The sequence below is a fragment of the Neoarius graeffei genome, chromosome 1, assembly GCF_027579695.1.
Source record: "Neoarius graeffei isolate fNeoGra1 chromosome 1, fNeoGra1.pri, whole genome shotgun sequence".
In the NCBI taxonomy this organism is placed as follows: Eukaryota; Metazoa; Chordata; class Actinopteri; order Siluriformes; family Ariidae; genus Neoarius; species Neoarius graeffei.
This window is the reverse complement of record NC_083569.1, coordinates 109454469-109475425: the sequence shown is the minus strand read 5'-3', so window position 1 is coordinate 109475425 and position 20957 is coordinate 109454469. Positions and strand designations below refer to the sequence as shown.

General features: G+C 40.7%; 1 protein-coding gene across 3 annotated transcripts in view; it reads right to left on the bottom strand.

The window, feature by feature from the left end:
* The window catches only part of LOC132881724 (SUN domain-containing ossification factor-like), a 66736-nt gene that overhangs the window by 28050 nt on the left and 17729 nt on the right, over window positions 1-20957 (bottom strand). For 2 of the 3 annotated variants that reach the window (XM_060914531.1, XM_060914542.1), the window contains exons 3-11: window positions 20375-20485; window positions 19936-20147; window positions 17600-17701; window positions 14586-14691; window positions 12697-12808; window positions 12437-12558; window positions 7791-7858; window positions 7312-7419; window positions 775-880 (exon numbers count right to left, since the gene is read on the bottom strand). In XM_060914531.1, coding sequence (XP_060770514.1) covers window positions 775-880; window positions 7312-7419; window positions 7791-7858; window positions 12437-12558; window positions 12697-12808; window positions 14586-14691; window positions 17600-17701; window positions 19936-20147; window positions 20375-20485 — 1047 coding nt within the window. Of the gene's footprint in view, window positions 1-774; window positions 881-7311; window positions 7420-7790; window positions 7859-12436; window positions 12559-12696; window positions 12809-14585; window positions 14692-17599; window positions 17702-19770; window positions 19858-19935; window positions 20148-20374; window positions 20486-20957 lie in introns of those variants that run through there. The other variant, XM_060914551.1, reaches the window with a different exon arrangement.

Below are 20957 nucleotides of genomic sequence, written 5' to 3'. Positions count from 1 at the left end.
TGAAATCGCTCGCTTCGCGCAGTCAAGCAGACAGAGGCAGTCCGTGTGCACATGCGCAGGTTTACTTTTGAGCGTGCACTGATCGTTCCATCATTCTGTCGCTAAACAAACAGCTGATCACACCGAGGTGCTCGCTGAGCGCCGATATTTATTAGTTTGGCCCCGCGTTTCCTTTCCAATCATATATAACATAACGTCTTTTCTTCTTGCTTTCCGTTACTGTAGTCGGTCTTTCATGTTTCATTCGCGCACACACACGTCCTCCATTTTTCTCTCCTGTTTCAAATTTGTATCCCACAATGCCCTGCACGAACAGGGAAAGCCCACCACGTGATGCAGTATTTTCAAATAGGTCATGGTGAAGCAGGAAAAAAATAGCAGAGAATTTAGGGCCACGTGGCCCCAAATTCATTAATTGTTCTATTAAAAAAAAAAACCTAATAAAATTGGAAGTCTGTGATTCGAGTTCAGTCGCTTTTCGTCTACTAAACAAAAATAATTGGGTGTCGGGGAAAATTCTTTTTATGACCTACACTTAAAATCTGAAAGGCAGTCTAGCTTTAACCTTTAGAGATGCAACAGTCAAATTTTATTTACAATTCTTTTATACATTTTCACCCAGAGTGGCAGGACTGAAACAGGATACAAAAATCAAGCACACAGCTGAGTGTTAAGAACCTTGTGCTGAATGGTTCTCTGGCAGTACAGGGATTTGACCTGACGGCTGATAATTTTGGGTTTCGCACCGAGAACAAGCGGATCTTCCTCACATACCTTGACATATTTAGCATATAAATGTTCATCCAGTGGAAAACTCTGGACCGTGCGCTCATCCCGGGCATGAAAGGTCCCGAGCTTGGCCCATTTGTTGGTTGGATATCTGGGGACAAGTCAGAATGTTTATTTGCACCCATTCCCACAATGCCTTTGAGGTGAAAATTAAACAGCAATGCAAGAACTGCACACCTAAATTAACAAAGAAAAGATTAGTCTTGATAATTTGTAACGGATGCACTGGTATGAATGATCAGTCATAAACAAAAGAGGAAAGGTGTGGAATTCTAAACGAACAAAACAAACTTAAGAAAATATATATGTCTCAGTCCACCAGATTTTCATACCAGATGCTCAGGATTATAGATTTTGAGTTATACCTGCTGCATTAAACTACCAAGCCTCCATCTGCAGGAAATACAAACCAAAGTGAAACTGGACCGAGGGAAATTACTGTAAATCTGACATGAAATCATGTGCACGCAACCCAAAATGGTCCATTTTCCAGGCCCTGACTACAGATGATACAGAATCCATCAGGAAATCATCTCAACTGTAGATTATAGGAGAATTTCCCAGATTTCCTGAGCAACAGACGACAAAATGCTGCTCGGAAGGTCAAGAAAACGCGTGGTGAATTATTAGCGTCGCCAAGCGAATGCTGCTTGAAAACGGAGCTCGCGTGATCGACGCATTTTCACTCCAAATCAAAATGTCATTCACCGATTTTTATGGCAGAAGGAAGATCTATACTTGTCTCAGTCATGGATGATGTTAAAAGTAGGAAACGTATCCTGTAGGGGCGCTACTGAAGTGATTATTCCTTGATAGTTACTGGATCAGCCAGCGAAAACATCACACGCTTTACAATGCCGTTTCTACACATTCTGTAAACAGAGCATCTGGTACAAAAATCTCGTGGCGCGACACATATTTAGGCTTCAAAACATCTAATGGCCCTTTTCCACTACCCTTTTTCAGCTCACTTCAGCCCGACATGGCTCGCGTTTCGACTATCTAAGAACAGCACGACTCAGCTCGCTTCAGCCCTGCTCAGCTCCCAAAACTCGCACGGTTTTGGAGTGGGGCTGAAGCGAGCCAAACCGAGCCGAGTGGGGCTAGGGGCGTGAGGAGACACTCCCCTGTGCACTGATTGGTGAGGAGGAGTGTCCTCACATGCCCACACACGCCCCGCGAGCACGCTGGGATCTGTAAACACCGCAAACCCGGAAGAAGGAGAATTACGAGAATTATGAAGCCTTATGCGCCTTGCCTCATCTATACGCTCTTGCCAGTATCTGTTGGCGTTGTCGGCGACAACAAGCCACAGCACCAAGACCAGCAACACTAACGACTCCATGCCCTCCATGTTTATTGTTTACTCTCTGGGTCGTGAGACTACTGCTTAAAAGCTCACTCATGTCACTGTTTGTGCCGCCTAACGACATCACCTGACGTCCACCCACTTTCGCTAACTCCACCCAATGTGTCCACCCACTTCCAGCCAGCACGGTTCAGCGCGGTTGTAGTCGAAATGCAACTCCAACAGTGCGACTCAGCCCAACTCAGCACGGCACGGCTCAGCCCAACTCAGCCGCGTTGGTAGTGGAAAAGCAGCATAAGTGACGCATGGTATACTGGCTCACTGAAATACAGCCTTACATTTAGCTTCGATGCCTTCGTATTTTCTCTTTTCACTGAGAAATCTTAACGCCACCACCACCACCATTATTATTTACCAGTCCTGTTCACAGTATCGTCAGTAGCTTGCAAGTCCGATTTCTTAAGAACACCGTTATTCAGCGACATTAGAGAAAACAGCCAAACAAATAAATATTTTCAAACAAAACATCACCCAAACGAACAAAATGAAAGTGAACTGATCAGTGATTCATTCAGTCCTTCTGAACTGAACAAAAAGAACTTGGGTGTATGAGAATTACCTTCCCGAACAGAAATGCCAGCCTCTTGAAAGACAATTTCCTTCTCCATCAGACATCACCATTTAGTAGTGTACATGTATAAGACTGGAAGTCAGCGAGGAGTATTTTCTCCACTCATCTACAGGACTTCATCAATTCTACGAAAGCCCAGACTTATTGCCACAGAACGTGCTTCTATCTGAGGCTAAAATTTTGTTAGCAGTCATTTCCTCACAACAGTCTTCCCCCCCCACCCCTCCCAAGGTTAATAAATGCTCATTACCAAAGTGTAACCACCTCTATCCTGAAGACTTTTTTGTGTCATAAAACTGCAGACACCTTCCATAAATGTTTTCTCACAAAAAAAAAACAACTTTGATTTATCTTGAACATTAGTTATGTATGTTCCGGTGTATGTAGTTACCATATAAATGATAATGTTTTAGAAAATGTAATCAAAACCTTCTGACCAATCAGAATCACACATGTAATGGCAGAGTGATATAACCAGAACGTCAAGGGCATAGTAACTCATCTGGGTGAGAACTGCGAGAGGAGATAAAATTCTAATGAGAAGTCCCAAAACTAGGGATGGGAATTGATAAGATTTTTACGATTCCATTTTCGATTCTGCTTAACGATTCGGTTCTTCATCGATTCTCATTTGAAAAAAGAGGAGAACAAACAGGTCGACTCGCATCAACTTTGTTTACCGTATTTTCTGGACTATAAGCCGCTACTTTTTTCCTAGGTTTTGAACCATGCGGCTTATACAAAGGTGCGGCTATTCTGTGGATTTTTCTTCCACCGCTAGGGGCGCTCTAACCGGAAGTAGAATCAAAAATAAGATCGACGAAAAATCAATGCAAAGAAGAATTAGCAGATCTTTAGCAGATAGAACACGCATGACAAATTACTAACTGGTAATTATTTTCAAATCCAGCGAAGATGATTAAAGTGACTTGTGGTTTCAAACACAGGAGAAATGAAGGTAAATAAATACCGGTTATTTTCTCTTGGTTCTGTTCCGTTTTAATCAGCAAAGTTGCTGCCGTGTTGAAAGGCACTGTTCTAAAAGAATCTGTTCAGGTACATACATGTACATTTACAGTACAAAATCGTTCTGTACATGCAGTAAATATCTAATTTTTCAACATGGATATCTGCGGCTTATAGCCCGGTGCGGCTTGTATATCTTTTTTTTTTTTAAATAGAGCGGATGCGGCTTATATACAGGTGCGCTCTATAGTCCAGAAAATATGGTAGTTTAGGAGTAACACACATGACCTTACAAACCCAACAGTGAATTACTCACATGTTAAACATTATTCTAATAGAAAATAAAATTCTCCTTTTTAAAAGGATATACGAGATGAGCACTCAAAATAAAACTGTCATAGACAAATACAATCAAGTAACTGTGCATTGTACAAATCTGCAAATACCAACTATGAAGAATTAACTATTCTTCTGCAGAAAAATTAGCATGTCTGCTTTTTCAGGAAGGATACGTGATCTTTCTGGACTAATGAAAGGAGAAGCTAAAGGCGGTAGTAGTGAACTAGAGCGAGTACTGCCAGCCTCTGAGTCAGTCAGACTCTGTCTCTCGTCGTCATCATGGTCATCTTCTAAATGTAATGCATGAGAAGGCATTCATTTAATGTTAACTGTTAGTAATAGGTTTTACAAAGAAGCAAATGGCGCTAACATGATGTGTGTTACTTAATTACCTGCCGTAGTAACCGCAGAAGACATGCTAGCGTGGCTGCTGCTGCTGGGTTGAGATTCACCAGTCCGAAGCGTGTCGAAAACGTGACATTCATTTAAAAGTATCGCATGCTGTGTGCGCAAATGTTTTTGCATATTACTCGTGTTCCCTCCCGACGTACTTTGCAATGGCTGCAGGTCGCCTGGTTGTCATCTTGCCTTGAAAAATGCAGCCAAACTTTTGAGCGTTTAAACCGCTTGGTTGCCATGTTTACTGCTTACTGCATGTCGCTATGCACGTTGCGTAACTTGCGTACTATACATGACGTTAGTCGTGCCCGCTGGAATCGATAAGGGAATCGTTAGCAAATCTGGCAAACGATTCCATGGAATTGAAACACTGGGAACCGGTTCTCAACAAGAACCGGTTTTCGATTCCCATTCCTACCCAAAACTCGTTACGGCGACCTAATTAGCAGCTTGTTAGCAATAATTTGACAATACAATGACCAAGTGTTGTACAAAATGACTAGATCTTTCAAATCAAGCAATCCGAACTGAAATCCATTGAGAATTGAGGGAGGAGATATGATTTAACTGAAAATAAACAAACGTTGTAAACAAATTGTTTACAACAAGAAAATCAACAAACAAATGACCACGTTTTGTTCCTCATGGGAGGATCTGCCCAAAACATCGATCAGAACTGGAATCGGATGAGAAATGAGAGAGGAGATACAATTCTAGTGAGAGGCCTGGAAATTTTTTTTTTTTCCATTTGGCCTAATGACTAACTTGTAAGCAAAAAAAATTTGACAAAACAACGACCAAGGTTTGTGCAGAGTGAGGAGTTCTTTCAAACAAAACAATCAGAATGAAAACCCACGGCGAGTTGATGGAGATACGATTTAACTGAATCGTGGATGACGGACGCCACGCCATGGGAACAACTCCTCGGCCTTATGGACAGATGAGCTAATGATGAATAAAGTGTGTGTGGGGGGGGTGGGGGGGGGATTTAATAGAATGTGCCCAGAGCACCCTATAAATGCTGAAAGCAGGGATATTAATATGAACAATATTCACAATATTTTGCTTCACATATTTGTTTTCCTGTAGCTAGTGCTTTTCTGTGCTACATCTACACTAGACTCCTCTTAGACAAACTGCTTGCATGGTTGATAATAATGATTACAAGTGAAAGTATGGAAAATTAACAAATGACTGTTGATTGTGTGTCCAAAAATGTCAAAAAACTTTATATACACTACCGTTCAAAAGTTTGGGGTCACCCAGACAATTCTGTTTTTTCCATGAACAGTCACACTTTTATTTACCACCATAAGTTGTAAAATGAATAGAAAATATAGTCAAGACATTTTTCTGGCCATTTTGAGCATTTAATCGACCCCACAAATGTGATGCTCCAGAAACTCAGGCTACATCCACACGACAACGGCAACGAGATGTTATAAAAAAAAAAAAAATTATCGCGTCCACATGGGCAACGGATCAGTAAAATATCAGGTCCATATGGCAACGCAACGCTTGCTGAAAACGATGCAATACACATGCCACACCTCTAGGGGCGCTGTAAGACGGTCCCTTTGGAGACACCAGAACAATAGAAGTAAGGACGCATGCGCATAAACTTTTATGCGCGAGACTTCATATTAGCCACAAAGTCAGAAAAATCTGTTCGTAAAATTACATTATAATGACCAAATACAATGAAAAGTATTTTTCCAGTCTCACCTGTGAAAGGTAATCCCATGTGATCTCGTTTGGACGGCAAACCTGTTGGTACAGTTAAACGCAGCACATGAATGAGGCATCTTTATTCTCCGCTTTGACCCATCCAATATGGCGGCAAGGATGACGTATGATTCTACGCGGAAGGCGGCGTCTTTAATGGTCCGGAATAAATTGAATGCTACACGTTGATGGATTAATTTGTTCTTCTACGCCCTTTTTGAGGAATGTCTTGTAGGACTTAAACCAACATCTGAAGAGGTGAGATCGCTCCTTTTTTTCCCTATTTTTGCTGGCGGGATTGACTCTGCCCTAAGGGCTATTCTCTCTCTCTCTCTCTCTCTCTCTCACTTTGCACCATTACACAATAAATATTCACAGTGAAAATATTTTGTAAGCGCGTTTCATGAACCAAGTTATAGGATTTGTTGACAACTCGCATCGAGTTCGTTACACTTCTACCCGGCGTGAAACACATGTGGTTGTGACGTCATCGTAAACAAATCCGTTCTACTCATCCAGATGACTTCGCAACGGCGCCGTTGCCAGATCTTTCCACTCTGGAACCCGTTCTCAAAAGATTTCGTTTTGGGGCACCCAAAACGCCGGTGCCGTGTGGACGCCAGGCCGAAACGATAAACAATTTTATCGGATTCACCTGAATCCGTTGCCATGTGGACAGGGCCTCAATCTGCTCAAAGGAAGGTCAGTTTTATAGCTTCTCTAAAGAGCTAAACTGTTTTCAGCTGTGCTAACATGATTGTACAAGGGTTTTCTAATCATCCATTAGCCTTCTGAGGCAATGAGCAAACACATTGTACCATTAGAACACTGGAGTGAGAGTTGCTGGAAATGGGCCTCTATACACCTATGGAGATATTGCACCAAAAACCAGACATTTGCAGCTAGAATAGTCATTTACCACATTAGCAATGTATAGAGTGGATTTCTGATTAGTTTAAAGTGATCTTCATTGAAAAGAACAGTTCAAAAATAAGGACATTTCAAAGTGACCCCAAACTTTTGAACGGTACCCCAAAGGTCAGAAGCATGACCAGGTCGAGCAAGAACTAAGCTCCCCCCCCCCAAAAATAAATAAATAAATAAATACCAGCATTTCTCACACACCGAATAAACCAAAATGTTATGTTCTGACCTGTCACTGATTGAGACTAGAAAGTCTTTGGGGGTCGAGGAGAAGAGCTCGAAATTGGCAATGTCCAGCTGCTTCACCTGAATGGGCTGACACAACTCAATGACAAACCTGGAGGTGCACACAGAGGAACAGAATGGGTGAACTTGAAGAAAAGGTGGCTATGATTATTGGGTGAGGAAGAGGTATGATTGAGAGATGAGGAGGAGAAAAAGAAAAACAGGAAGAAATAGAGTGAGGGATCAGTTAAAATATGCTGAGTGTTTGTCTTTAACCTGTATTGTAAACTTTCTTGCCATGTCTGCTGATTTTATATCTAATAACTTGTCTTTTACTTTAAAAGAACTGTTTTGGGTTTTTTTTTTGCTTTAGATCAGTGTCTTGAGACTTACATCTGTAATAATCGGATGAATGTGGTCCTGATACTTATACACAGTGTTCTTCGTGAGCAGCACATACAGTGAGTGTTGGGCTTGGCTTACCATATTTTATTGCTGCAGGGATTCAGCATGTAAACGTCTACGTTCTCCATCAGGATGGCAGAAGTGCTCTAATAAAAAGAATAAACATGCCAGTTAGAATTATCCTGGCTCCAAAATGCATTGCTGAGATATACTAGTGCATCTCAAAAAACTAGAATACCATGAAAAAGTTCTTTTTTTCATAATTTAATTCAAAAAAGGTAAACTTTCATATATTCTATACTCATTACATGTAAAGTGAAATATTTAAAGCCTTTTTTGTTTTAATTTTGATGATTATGGCTTATAGCTCATGAAAATCAGAAATCCAGTATCTCAAATTATTAGAATATTCCCTAAGATCAATCAAAAAAAGGATTTACAATACAGAAATGTCCAACTTCTGAAAAGTATATTCATTTAAACACTCAATACTTGGTTGGGGCTCCTTTACCATGAATTACTGTATCAATGCGGTGTGGCATGGAGGTGATCAGTCTGTGGCACTGCTGAGGCGTTATTGAAGCCCAGGCTGCTTTGATAGTGGCCTTCAGCGTATCTGTATTTTTGGGTTGGGTGTTTCTCATCTTCCTCTTGACAATACCCCATAGATTCTCTATGGGGTTCAGGTCAGGCAAGTTGGCTGGCCAATCAAACACAGTAATATCATGGTCAGCAAACCATTTGGTAGTAGTTTTGGCACTGTGGGTAGGTGCTAAGTCCTGCTGGAAAAGGAAATCAGCATCTCCAAAAAGCTCGTCAGCAGATGGAAGCATGAAGTGCTCTAAAATCTCCTGGTAGATGGCTGTGTTGACTTTGGACTTGATAAAATACAGTGGACCAACACCAGCAGATGACATGGCACCCCAAATCATCACAGACTGTGGAAACTTCACACTGGGCTTCAAACACCTTGGATTCTGTGCCTCTCCACTCTTCCTCCAAACTCTAGAACCGTGATTTCCAAATTAAATGCAAAATGTACTTTCATCTGAAAAGAGGACTTTGGACCACCGAGCAACAGTCCATTTCTTTCTCTCCTTAGCCCAGATAAGACACTTCTGACATTGCCTCTGGCTCAGGAGTAGCTTGATATTAGGAATGCGAAAGTTGTATCCCCTTTCTTGAAGATGTCTGTTCGTGATGGGTCTTGATACACTGACACCAGCCTCAGTCCACTCCTTGTGAAGCTCTCCCAAGTTCTTGAATCAACTTTTCTTGACAATCCTCTCAAGACTGCGGCCATCCCTGTTGCTTGTGCACGTTTTCCAGCCACCCTTTTCAGCAATGACCTTTTGTGGCTTACCCTCCTTGTGGAGGGCATCAGTGATCATCTTCTGGACAACAGTCAAGTCAGCAGTCTTCCCCATGATTGTGGTTGTGTGTACTGAACTAGACCGAGAGATACACTGTGCTCATACTGTTTTACTCAAACTCGAAATGAAATATTCATATTTTGAGATGGGGTTTTTTTTTAATGTTTTTGTACTGTATGCCATGCTGATTAAAATTAAAATAGAAAAATGCTTGAAACATTTTAGTTTATGTGTAATGAGTCTATAATATATAACATTTTCACTTTCTTAAATAACTGATGGAAAATATTGAACTTTTTCACAATATTCTAATTTTTTGAGATGCACTAGTAATACACAAGATATTGCTACGTGGAAACTTCATGCCTGTGTTGTTTAGTAGCGGAGCTCCTCACACAGAGCAGAGCCCCATACTTAAGATACATGCATTGAGCATTTGACATCTGTCCATCCATACGACCGATGCACGTGTACCACCACAGGGAACCCGATCGTAAGTGCAAGGCATTGTATCTCAAACACTTGACCATGATAATTTTAATCATCTTTATTTCCATAAGATAGATGGGTTTTATCCATATTTTATACTAGTTTCATATAAAACTAGTTAGAATAGTTTTATTAGTCCACTAGCTTATTAGACAACTGACAGTTTTTGTCATGTAAGGGCAAATGGACAGATGTAAATGTAGGAAGAGTTTTATTGAAAACACGCTCGCAAACAGATCCAAAATGCAGACAAAGGCAAAATCGAACCAGAACGTCAAGGACGTAGTCGCTCATCTGGCCTGCCATCAAAACAACCATGACTACCAAACATCAAACAGAACTGAAATGTGAGGATGTGAGAGAGGACCAACTTCCATGACAAATTGTTTACAACAGGAAAAATCAACAAAAGGACTACATTTTGTTCCCCGAGACAAGACATCGATCAGAACTGAATTTGCATGATAAATGAGAGAGGGGATACAATTCTAGTCAGAAGAAAATTTGTTAAAATTGACCTAATTACTAATTTCATAGCAAAGATATTTGACAATACAATGACCAAGTGTTGTGTATAACATCCAGTTCTTTCAAGTAAAACAATGAGAACTGAATTCGATTGAGAACTGAGGGAGGAGATACAATTTAACTGAAAACAAAGTTGTACACAAATTGTTTCTAACAAGAAATCAACAAACAAATGACCAAGTTTTGTTCCTCATGGGAAGATCTACCCAAAACATCGATCAGAACTGGAATCGGATGAGAAATGAGAGAGGAGATACAGTTCTAATGAGAAGTCCCAAAATTTGTTAAGTTGACCTAATAAGCAGTTCATTAGCAAAAATTTGATAGTACAATGACCAAGTGTTGTACAGAAGGACTAGTTCTTTCAAACAAAAGAAACCAGAACTGAAATCCGTTGAGAACTGAGGGAAGAGATACAATTTAACTCAAAATAAACAAAATTGGAAACAAATTGTTTACAACAGGAAAAACAACAAACAGGTTTTGTTCCTCATGGGAAGATCGACCCAAAACATCGGTCAGGACTGGAATCGGATGAGAAATGAGAGAGGAGATAAAATTCTAATGAGAGGCCTGGAAAATGTTAATTTGGCCTAATTATTACTAACTTGTTAAGCAAAAAATTTGACAAAACAACAACCAAAGTTGTGTGAAGTAATGAGCTCTTTCAAGCAAAACGATCGGAATGGAAACCCGTGGAGAACTGACAGAGGAGATATGATTTAACTGAACTGTGGATGATGGACCAATGACGCACGGCAATAACTCATCGGCCTTATGGCCAGATGAGCTAAAAACAGACAGTGGTGGACAGGCAGGATATCAGAGGGAATACAATACTCACAGTCCAAAAACAGAAAAGTATTTGCTGTGATTGAGCTCTAATCAGGAACAGGTGCATGGTCATTAGTCCTAATGGTGATATGTGTGTGGATGTGACAGATGCAACCAGACAACTGTTTGATATCAAGTTTGATATTTGATCATAACTCTACAGTAGTGATGGAAAGTGAAAGCGCCGGTTCCCTGCTGTCCACCAGGCACCCAGCAGAGTCACACCATAATAAATGTGGTGGTGTTGTGTCTGAAGCATGGCATGTGGTGTCAAAAAAAGGAATAAATATGCATTAATAACTGTGATCTCATCTCATTATCTCTAGCCACTTTATCTTGTCCTACAAGGTTGCAGACAAGCTGGAGCCTATCCCAGCTGACTATGGGCGAAAGGCGGAGTACACCCTGGGCAAGGCGCCAGGTCATCACAGGGTAATAACTGCGATGTGTCTCTCATTAGGCCAAGAAAAAATAATTGTTTGTTTCCAGTTACCCGACCGACCGTTTAAAAAATGCCCCAACCCTAGACTTTTTTGTTAGATGTTTAAAAAAAATGTATTTTCGCCGACCAACAATAAATTTTGAAAAAAAAAAAAATCTGCATTACGATTTGCATAATATTGTCGATCTGACAAGTGACTAATTCTAAAACGCATATATCGGACAAGAAACACTCATTGATTTCTCACGGCCTCAATCTGACGTCATGACCTCTTTCCGGGAAACTCCGGCTTGTGTTGTACACAACGCTAGGCATCATGGCGGCCAACGAAGTGTTCTCGATTACCGTGATCGGTTGCGACCACACAGAAGATTGTAAGACAATAAGTTCATTTTATAAGTTTTCAACTGTAAAAGAAATCTACGAACATTATCATCCTCCGCTGGACGAGTCATGCAAACAGTATACACACAGCGCCCAGGCTAACGGCGGTATCAATATCACGATGGAAGTCATGTTGGAAAGCCTGCTCAGCAATTTTGGCTTGCGGGCACTGCCATTTGAATGTAAACGGAAGCCAGAGTTTCAAAAAATGTTAGCTATCAAAACAAAAATACTAAAAGTACACGAGGACGCAAAAGTAGAGGCAACAAAGGTGACAAATAATGCCACACCTAAAATTTATTTAAAAAAAAAAAAACTACCTACCCAGTATTTTGTGTGATAAAAAAAAATAAAATAAAAAGACCTACCTACCTACCCACCCTATTTTTTTTCAAGATGTAATAGGAAACAAACAATTATTTTTTCTTGGCCTTATTGGTCTCACTGTCACAAGACAATGCAGTGATTTATTGCGGTGAAATACACGACACGACTTGATGGTTAATATGCTATAACATCATTATTCGCAAATATTTTGCTCATAAACTCATCACACGTTCCGCTTTTAGGCACTGCCTAATATATATGGAGCCAGTACTGGATTAGAGAACCAGTAGACCTTTTGTAAGAAAATACAATACACTCATGCAAGCACTCCAAGCTGTTTTAGTTACCTTTGCTTCAGGATTAGAAGCCAGGATCTTTGCACCACATTCCACCGAGGCATAGTTTGTGGTTTTCTGCACTTTCTTAACAGCACTAGAACCCCCATTGCAGGACGTGTGTGTGGTTTGACCTGGTGGAGTCACAAAACATCAGAATTCTTAGTAATGAGCTCCACACATCATCATCAGAATTAATTTCTCGGAAATAGATCAGATCATCTCATAAGCGAGACAGTTATGCTCACTGTTACCCGAGCACGACGTCTTACTTTTTTCATTCTCCACCTCCATCATTATCTTCTTCCACTCGTCAAACGTAGGAATGTCTTCTGCATCTTTGCTGGGAAGAGATGGATCTGTTTCTGTTGATACCGGAACACCCTGTTAAATATTGTAAGAGATTGCTTGATTATTCACACTGCAATGAAATCAACAATGCTTAGTTTGTTGTTACTGATTCAAAGCGTATTACAGCCAATTCCAATGACAAAAATTGACTTGGAAAAAATATGAGCATCCAATATTTTATTATTATAGGTTTTTCTCCCTCTAATTTCAAAGGAATAACGGAAATAGCTTGACCAAAAATGCTTACAAGAAAGCAAGCCGAGATGATTTGTAGTTGGGATTTCCTTCTGTTAAAGATGTTTTATACCATTTGAGCCAGGGGTCATCAAACTACGGCCCACGGGCCGACTCCGGCCCACCATCCCCCTTTGACCAGCCCCCCAGCCCCGGCCCTATGAGGCAATCCCCAAAAGTGGTTATGGCCTATTTTTTAAAATTGCTTTTTGGCAAATAACAACATGTCTGCATCTTGTATTTTGTTGACTTTATCAATTAAAATTGATATTTAGTTATAAAATGAACTATTCATATTTTCCGAATTTTCGTCATATGCTTGCGATCAAGCAGTGACAGGCAGCGCACACGCAGAGAACTGTCAGTGTTCAGGACAGCAAAATGGCTAGCGGTCAGCGAAAAGCTGACAGAGAGTGCAGAGTTTTTAAAGAACAGTGGACCACCGATTATTTTTTCGTTCAGTGTAAGGACCATGCAGTTTGTCTTGTATGTAAAGAAAGTGTGTCGGTTTTGAAAGAATATAATCTGCGTCGTCACTACGAAACCCGCCACAAACAGTATGCTAGTTTGCGAGGGCAAACAAGAGAAGACAGGATTCGGAGGATGAAATGCGGACTGGCTGCACAACAGAATGTATTCCTTCGCCAAACCCAGATCAACCAGGCTGCTGTCTGAGCTAGCTATAAGGTAGCTCACCTACTAGCTACCCATGGAAAGCCGTTTACTGATGGGGACTTTGTTAAAGTATGCATGCTTGCTGTGGCCGAGGAGGTGTGTCCCAACAAGAAGGATGCGCTCAACGCGGTGAGTCTCTCCGCACCTGCTATGACCAGGCGAACCAAAGATTTGGGGGACAATGTGTATAACCAGCTGAATGAGAAAGCGTCAGAATTCGAGTTTTTTGCTTTGGCCATGGATGAGAGCAATGACGTGCAGGACGCAGCACAACTGCTGTGATCTATTGCTCATATTACTATAATTTCACTGTTTTTTTTTAAATGTATTTATTTTACAGGCCTATTTATTTGACCTTTATTAAGTGCTGCACACAATTATTAATATCAACAGGCCTACCTACAATTTATAATTTTCCACTCACCTTTGCCAGTGTCAGTCACCTCAACTAGGCAGATGTTTCTTACCTTGACAGCTTTGATGTTATTTTTATTAGAAAATAAATAAATGGAATATCTGTGGTATTTCAAATTAGAACAGTGTGAAGACTCGATTACTACTTTTGCAAACCACTAGTAAAGATAAACAAATATGTGCCAGGAATCAAGTGTTGATATAGTAGTGGGGATATAGTAGTGGGGATATAGTAGTGTGGGTATAGTAGTGGGGATGGCTGTGCCAGGCTAGTAATCTCTACTACACAATGAGGCTTGCTGGTGGTTATATTTGTCTGGGTCATACAATTCTATGTTATATAGCTGACCCGACCCCGGCCCCCCATCACAGTCGGGAACGACAATGTGGCCCCCAGAGAAAAAAGTTTGGTGACCCCTGATTTAAGCATTACTGGATAAACCTCTGCAACTATGGAGAATTTTTCCATGTTCCTCATAATACCAACCTGTTCTTTCAGCATGCTGGAGGCATTGGTTCCCTGACTTGCCCGGCCTAAACTCGCCTTTGTACCCTTTCCTGTTCCAGGTGTGCTGCTGTTCTCCATGGGAAGACTATTAAAACACATGGACAAATGAGAATCACCATGTTGCGGTTATATGCCTACGCAAAACAATTCAGTTTAAAATTCCCCTCACATTCCTGATACATTGCGTTCACAAGAACAGGAGTTCACAGTGACCTTGACCTTTGACCCCCAAAATTCTAAAATGATGTCATCTTTGAGCCCACGTGAACGTTTGTACCAAATTTGAAGAATTTCCTTCAAAGTGTTCTTGACATATTATGTTCATAAGAATTGGACAGACATAAAATCACAGTGACCTTGACCCCCAAAATCTAAATCAGTTGATCTTTGAGTCCACCTGAACATTTGTACCAATTGAACAAATTCCTTCAAGGTATTCTTGAGATATCGTATTCATAAGGACCGGATGTATGTATGAACAGACACCCCGAAAACACAATGTTGCTGGCGCGGAAGCAAAAATTAAACAAGGAATGGTGAAACATGAAAATCTAGTTAGTTTGGGGGGTGACCCACACATCCTATGTTCCCGAGTTTCTTTAATGTATACAAATAAGGACTCCGTTAATGTGAACCTTGATTGATTGGCTTCAAATCCTATAATTGATCATGAGTCAGTGTAATTATTGATTACTTTGTGATTTTAAATTACCAATTTAATCACACAAGTTTAATGCACATTTTCATGCAACTTGGTCAATACTATATTAATGACGTGAAAGAAAGTGACTCAAAATAAAATTAGCCATTCAGTTAGTAATGGTACTCTGTAAAAGGAGGAAGAATTAGTGCGCGTCTGTGGGAACTGATGTGCTGCAGGGGCTGAGCTGCATTATTGGAAGACTTAGAAGGTACAGTGGTGCTTGAAAGTTTGTGAACCCTTTAGAATTTTCTAGATATTTCTGCATAAATATGACCTAAAACATCATCAGATTTTCACGCAAGTCCTAAAAGTAGATAAAGAGAACCCAGTTAAACAAATGAGACAAAAATATTATACTTGGTCATTTATTTATTGAGGAAAATGATCCAATATTACATATCTGTGAGTGGCAAAAGTATGTGAACCTTTGCTTTCAGTATCTGGTGTGACCCCCTTGTGCAGCAATAACTGCAACTAAACATTTCAGGTAACTGTTGATCAGTCCTGCACACCGGCTTGGAGGAATTTTAGCCCATTCCTCCATACAGAACAACTTCAACTCTGGGATGTTGGTGGGTTTCCTCACATGAACTGCTCGCTTCAGGTCCTTCCACAACTTTGACTTGGCCATTCCAAAACATGAACTTTATTCTTCTTTAACCATTCTTTGGTAGAACGACTTCTGCGCTTAGGGTTGTTGTCTTGCTGCATGACCCACCTTCTCTTGAGATTCAGTTCATGGACAGATGTCCTGACATTTTCCTTTAGAATTCACTGGTATAATTCAGAATTCACTGTTCCATCAATGATGGCAAGCCGTCCTGGCCCAGATGCAGCAAAACGGGGCCCAAACCATGATACTACCACCACCATGTTTCACAGATGGGATAAGGTTCTTTTGCTGGAATGCAGTGTTGTCCTTTCTCCAAACATAACACTTCTCATTTAAACCAAAAAGTTCTATTTTGGTCTCATCCGTCCACAAAACATTTTTCCAATAGCCTTCTGGCTTGTCCACGTGATCTTTAGCAAACTGCAGACGAGCAGCAATATTCTTTTTGAAGAGCAGTGGCTTTCTCCTTGCAACCCTGCCATGCACACCATTGTTGTTCAGTGTTCTCCTGATGGTGGATTCATGAGCATTAACATTAGCCAATGTGAGAGAGGCCTTCAGTTGCTTAGAAGTTACCCTGGGGTCCTTTGTGACCTCGCCGACTATTACACGCCTTGCTCTTGGAGTGATCTTTGTTGGTCGACCACTCCTGGAGAGGGTAACAATGGTCTTGAATTTCCTCCATTTGTACACAATCTGTCTGACTGTGGACTGGTGGAGTCCAAACTCTTTAGAGATGGTTTTGTAACCTTGTCCAGCCTGATGAGCATCAGCAACGCTTTTTCCGAGGTCCTCAGAAATCTCCTTTGTTCTTGCTATGATCCACTTCCACAAACGTGTTGTGAAGATCAGACTTTGATAGATCCCTGTTCTTTAAATAAAACAGGGTGCCCACTCACACCTGGTTGTCATCTCACTGATTGAAAACACCTGAATCTAATTTCACCTTCAAATTAACTGCTAATCCTAGAGTTTCACATACTTTTGCCACTCACATATGCAAAATTGGATAATTTCTCTCAATAAATAAATGACCAAGGATAATATTTTTGTCTCATTTGTTTAACTGGGCTCTCTTTATCTACTTTTAGGACTTGTGTGAAAATCTGATGATGTTTTAGGTCATATTTATGCAGAAATATAGAAAATTCTAAAGGGTTCACAAACTTTCAAGCACCACTGTACTTTTTCACTGTTTAATCATCATTTTGTTATTTTTCAGCTTTCTGCAAGCTTTGCCTTCTATGAGCATCACTAAATGTGAATCAGCCTTGCTGTAAATGCACCAGGAATTTTACAGCTGATTGGCATCCATAAAAATATGAACACAAGTATGAAGAAAATAAGTGATTCTTTTGTAAATCTGGCTGGACATTTTTGTTTGGTTTGGCCTGTGAAAACATTTACATAGCTTCTACTAAAAGATTATTGAAGCCCAGTGTGGGGATTAAATGGTGAGGATATATGATGCAATACAATAACAAGCTCACGTGTCATGACTTGGGTTAATCACGATTAGGCCAATCACAGACCAATGGTGCAACACACTGCTCTTGAGATCTGCATATCCTCTCCGTTTTATCTCAAAACTGCACATTTTTGGGTTCTTCCGGCTGCAGTTCAGCTCATGGAGAACTTAATAATTAGTAATGAGTTGTGCCTGATGTAAGGTCGTACCTGTTGAGGTCTGCATCATATGAAGGGTTTTCTCCTGCATCACAGGCAGCGGTTGGTGACACAGGACTGACAGGAGAGGAAGAGCAGAAGTCATCATCGACACTGAAGAGAAAGAAAGCACCACTGTACGTAAGGGGAAAAATGTCACAAATTATAAAAGTTTATTCATATAAATCTAATTTAATTAATGAGAATTTTGCATGCTGTTGTGTGTGTCAATATGTGTAAGGGGTTTCCTTGTCAACAAAAATACGTAAAAACTGAAGAGGATTTAAAATTCAGGAAGTCTGTTTTTGCGTCAAAGTTACGTCAGGCTGATTAAATCTCAAACAGCCAGATTTCTGGATAAAAAGGTGTTGTCAGTGATAAACAGAAATGATCTGTTTTGAATCTCAAATTCTTAAAAAAATAAGTCATGAACACGCCCCCAAAACAGATGCAATACATTACAGGCATTTAGCAGATGCTCTTAAGGCCAGGTCCCACAATACTGATGGCTATAACTACAACTATAAATACACCGGTCCCCTGCAGTTTATGTGGTTGGTGCTCACACCAGACCGATAACGATCCCTATAGCCCAGTCCTGGATTCATCCATATTGGTGAGATTGCTTCTGGAGCAATTTTTCCAGGCCTGGACTTGATTCGATAAAACATCTGACCAATCAGGTAACTGTTTACATACGATATTGTCTGAGCATGTGCTATCTTCCCCAGGCATCTTTGTACATCCTTGTTACATCATGAAGTCACGAAATACGGATTCACACAAAAATAAATAAAATATACAAAAATCACAGATCTTTTATTCACGGATATGTGATTTTCTGTGAAATATCGATAGTAAATTAATAAAGTAAACATAAATGCAGGTAAGCTATTTTAATTATGAACTTTGGCACGCCAAACATTTAATTGTTTTAGACTTCTTTTTTTTTTTTTAATCCATGATGAAGCATCTATATGAAATCTGTAACCAATCTGTAATATACTGTAACATCCGTGATCAATCCATAAATTATTAGCATCTGTATTAAAATCTGCAACCACGCCTTTTTTTTTTTAAATTTATTATATTTCTGCAATCCGTGACCTATCTGTATTTTATCAACCACCAGAGGATGCACGTGGGTTGTTTTGAAGTCCGAGCTGTACAGTATGAGCCGGAATAACGTGCTACTACTTGGAACAAACTTCCATGACTATTCCTAAGTTGCATGCATTTATTTACCTGAGTGGCAGGACCAAGCGATATTACAGTCGGGATTATGGTTGTGGTGTGACTGCTCCAGACTGGAACTAAATTCAGCTATAGGTATAGTCATAGCTGTAGGTACAGTTATAGTGGGACCAGGCCCTTATCCAGAGAGACATACAACATACCCAGAGCAGCCTGGGGAACAGTTGGGTGTTTGGTGCCTTGCTCAAGGGCACTTTGGAGCGCAGGTGGCCAAGTGGTTAGAGCGCTTGACCGCTAAGCGAACGGTCCCTGGTTCGAGCCTCGGCTCGACGGGGATCTGGGGCTCGCTCCCTATCCACCCAGCAGTGAATGGGGACCTGGTGGAAACACTGGGAAGTTAAAGGCGGCGAGGAAAGGAACTGGCCACCCTACCTCACTATGCCGATGGCCCAGGACGAGTGCACTCTCTAACAGGCACTCCCCCAATGTACGAAAACGTATATGGGACCCCCCCCCTTTGCTTTTTTTTGCAAGGGCACTTCAGCCATTCCTGCTGGTCCAGGGAATCAAACCAGCAACCTTCTGGTCCCAAAGCTGCTTCTCTAACCGTTAAGCCATGGATGTGGCACTGAGGCTAAAACACCTGAAAGCTGGTCCAACAGATGGAGACTTCTGAATTGAGTATACTCAATATACTGCAAATGCCAGCCTCCTGATTGGCTGAACACAACTCACAACTCCAGGATCCATGGTTTAATCCCAAGCTTGCATTACTGTCTACTGGTTGGACTACTGCTCGGAAGGCTGAGAGTTTAAAATCTCAGTACTAGCAAGCTGCTATTGCGGGACAATACTGTAAGTTTTATAAATGAGATAAATATAAGTAGCTCTGGATAAGGACATCTGCCACATGCTATACATGTAAATGCATGGTATGCCAAAGATATTCAATGCATCCACTGGGACCCAAACCAGGAAAAAGCACATACTGTAGATGAATGAACACCAAATATTACAACAATCTGTTCGTCTGATCATCAGATCCTTCTCAGGTGAAAGATGATAAAAGATCAGTCCTTAAAACACAGACAAGAAAGATGCTTTGGTAACTTCATAATAAAGTTAAGCACTGTTGTGCTTCACAAGTCTCTGACCTGCATGCACTTGGTGCAGGTGAGACTGTAGCAGTAGATGACAGGTCCTCAGAGACAGGAGTCTGACTTTCAGTTACAGATGCAACAGGAAGAGGGGAAACGTGTGAATTCTGAGAGCCAGCATCATCGTCATCATCCTCAGGGCGAATGGAAGACTCTGGATCATGCTCGAGTACCGCTGCCTCCACTGGGGCCTTGTCCACCTGAACATCCTGAAGACCAGATTTTAACATAAGGCAGGGTGAACAGTGAGTAGGTCTACTTGCAATGACCGAGCAGAAATGGCATGCAGTAACGCTGAAACATGAAATATGTTGTTATAGGAAAATTAGACCATCATATGTGGTTTTCAAAAGGAAATTTTGAGGCTTTCTGCTTGGAGTAAATAAAAAAAAAAAAAAACTCAAGTATGTAAATATAAAACATAGTATGTGAGTACCTTAACAATATTGTCTTGCAGTGCGGTTTCCTGAATCTGTGGTTCATCTGTTGCATCGGCCTGTGTTTGATGTTCTACAGTATAAACAGCAAGAGGATCCTGAAGCGCGTCCTGTTTAACAACCACATGACAGCATGAACACAACAGGGCAATGATCATATAATTCACACAGAGATTTGTACAGATTTTACATGGAACATCTACAATATGTACATTTCTGAATGTGAGGTTTTCAACAAAGATAGATGCTTATTTAAGTATTCAGTATCAGCGCTTTGTAACAGTCAGAGCTAAAGCTGTAACTGGGTGTCTAATAATAAAATAATAATAATAATAATAATAATAATAATAATAATAATTAAAAAAAAGTCAAAGTCCCTCCTGTTCCAAGACCTGGTCTTCCCAGGCAGCCTCTCGTTCCAGTACTAAAGCCTCGGTCACAACCGGACGTACGATTTTTTGGCGTTTCCCAAATCGCTGCTTTTTTTTTTTTTTTGTTCGTGGAGAACGTAGTTGTGGTGACCATGAAGGAGTAAGATCACCGCGCACCCAACGTACAACCTGGAAGTCGAACGTGTGTACC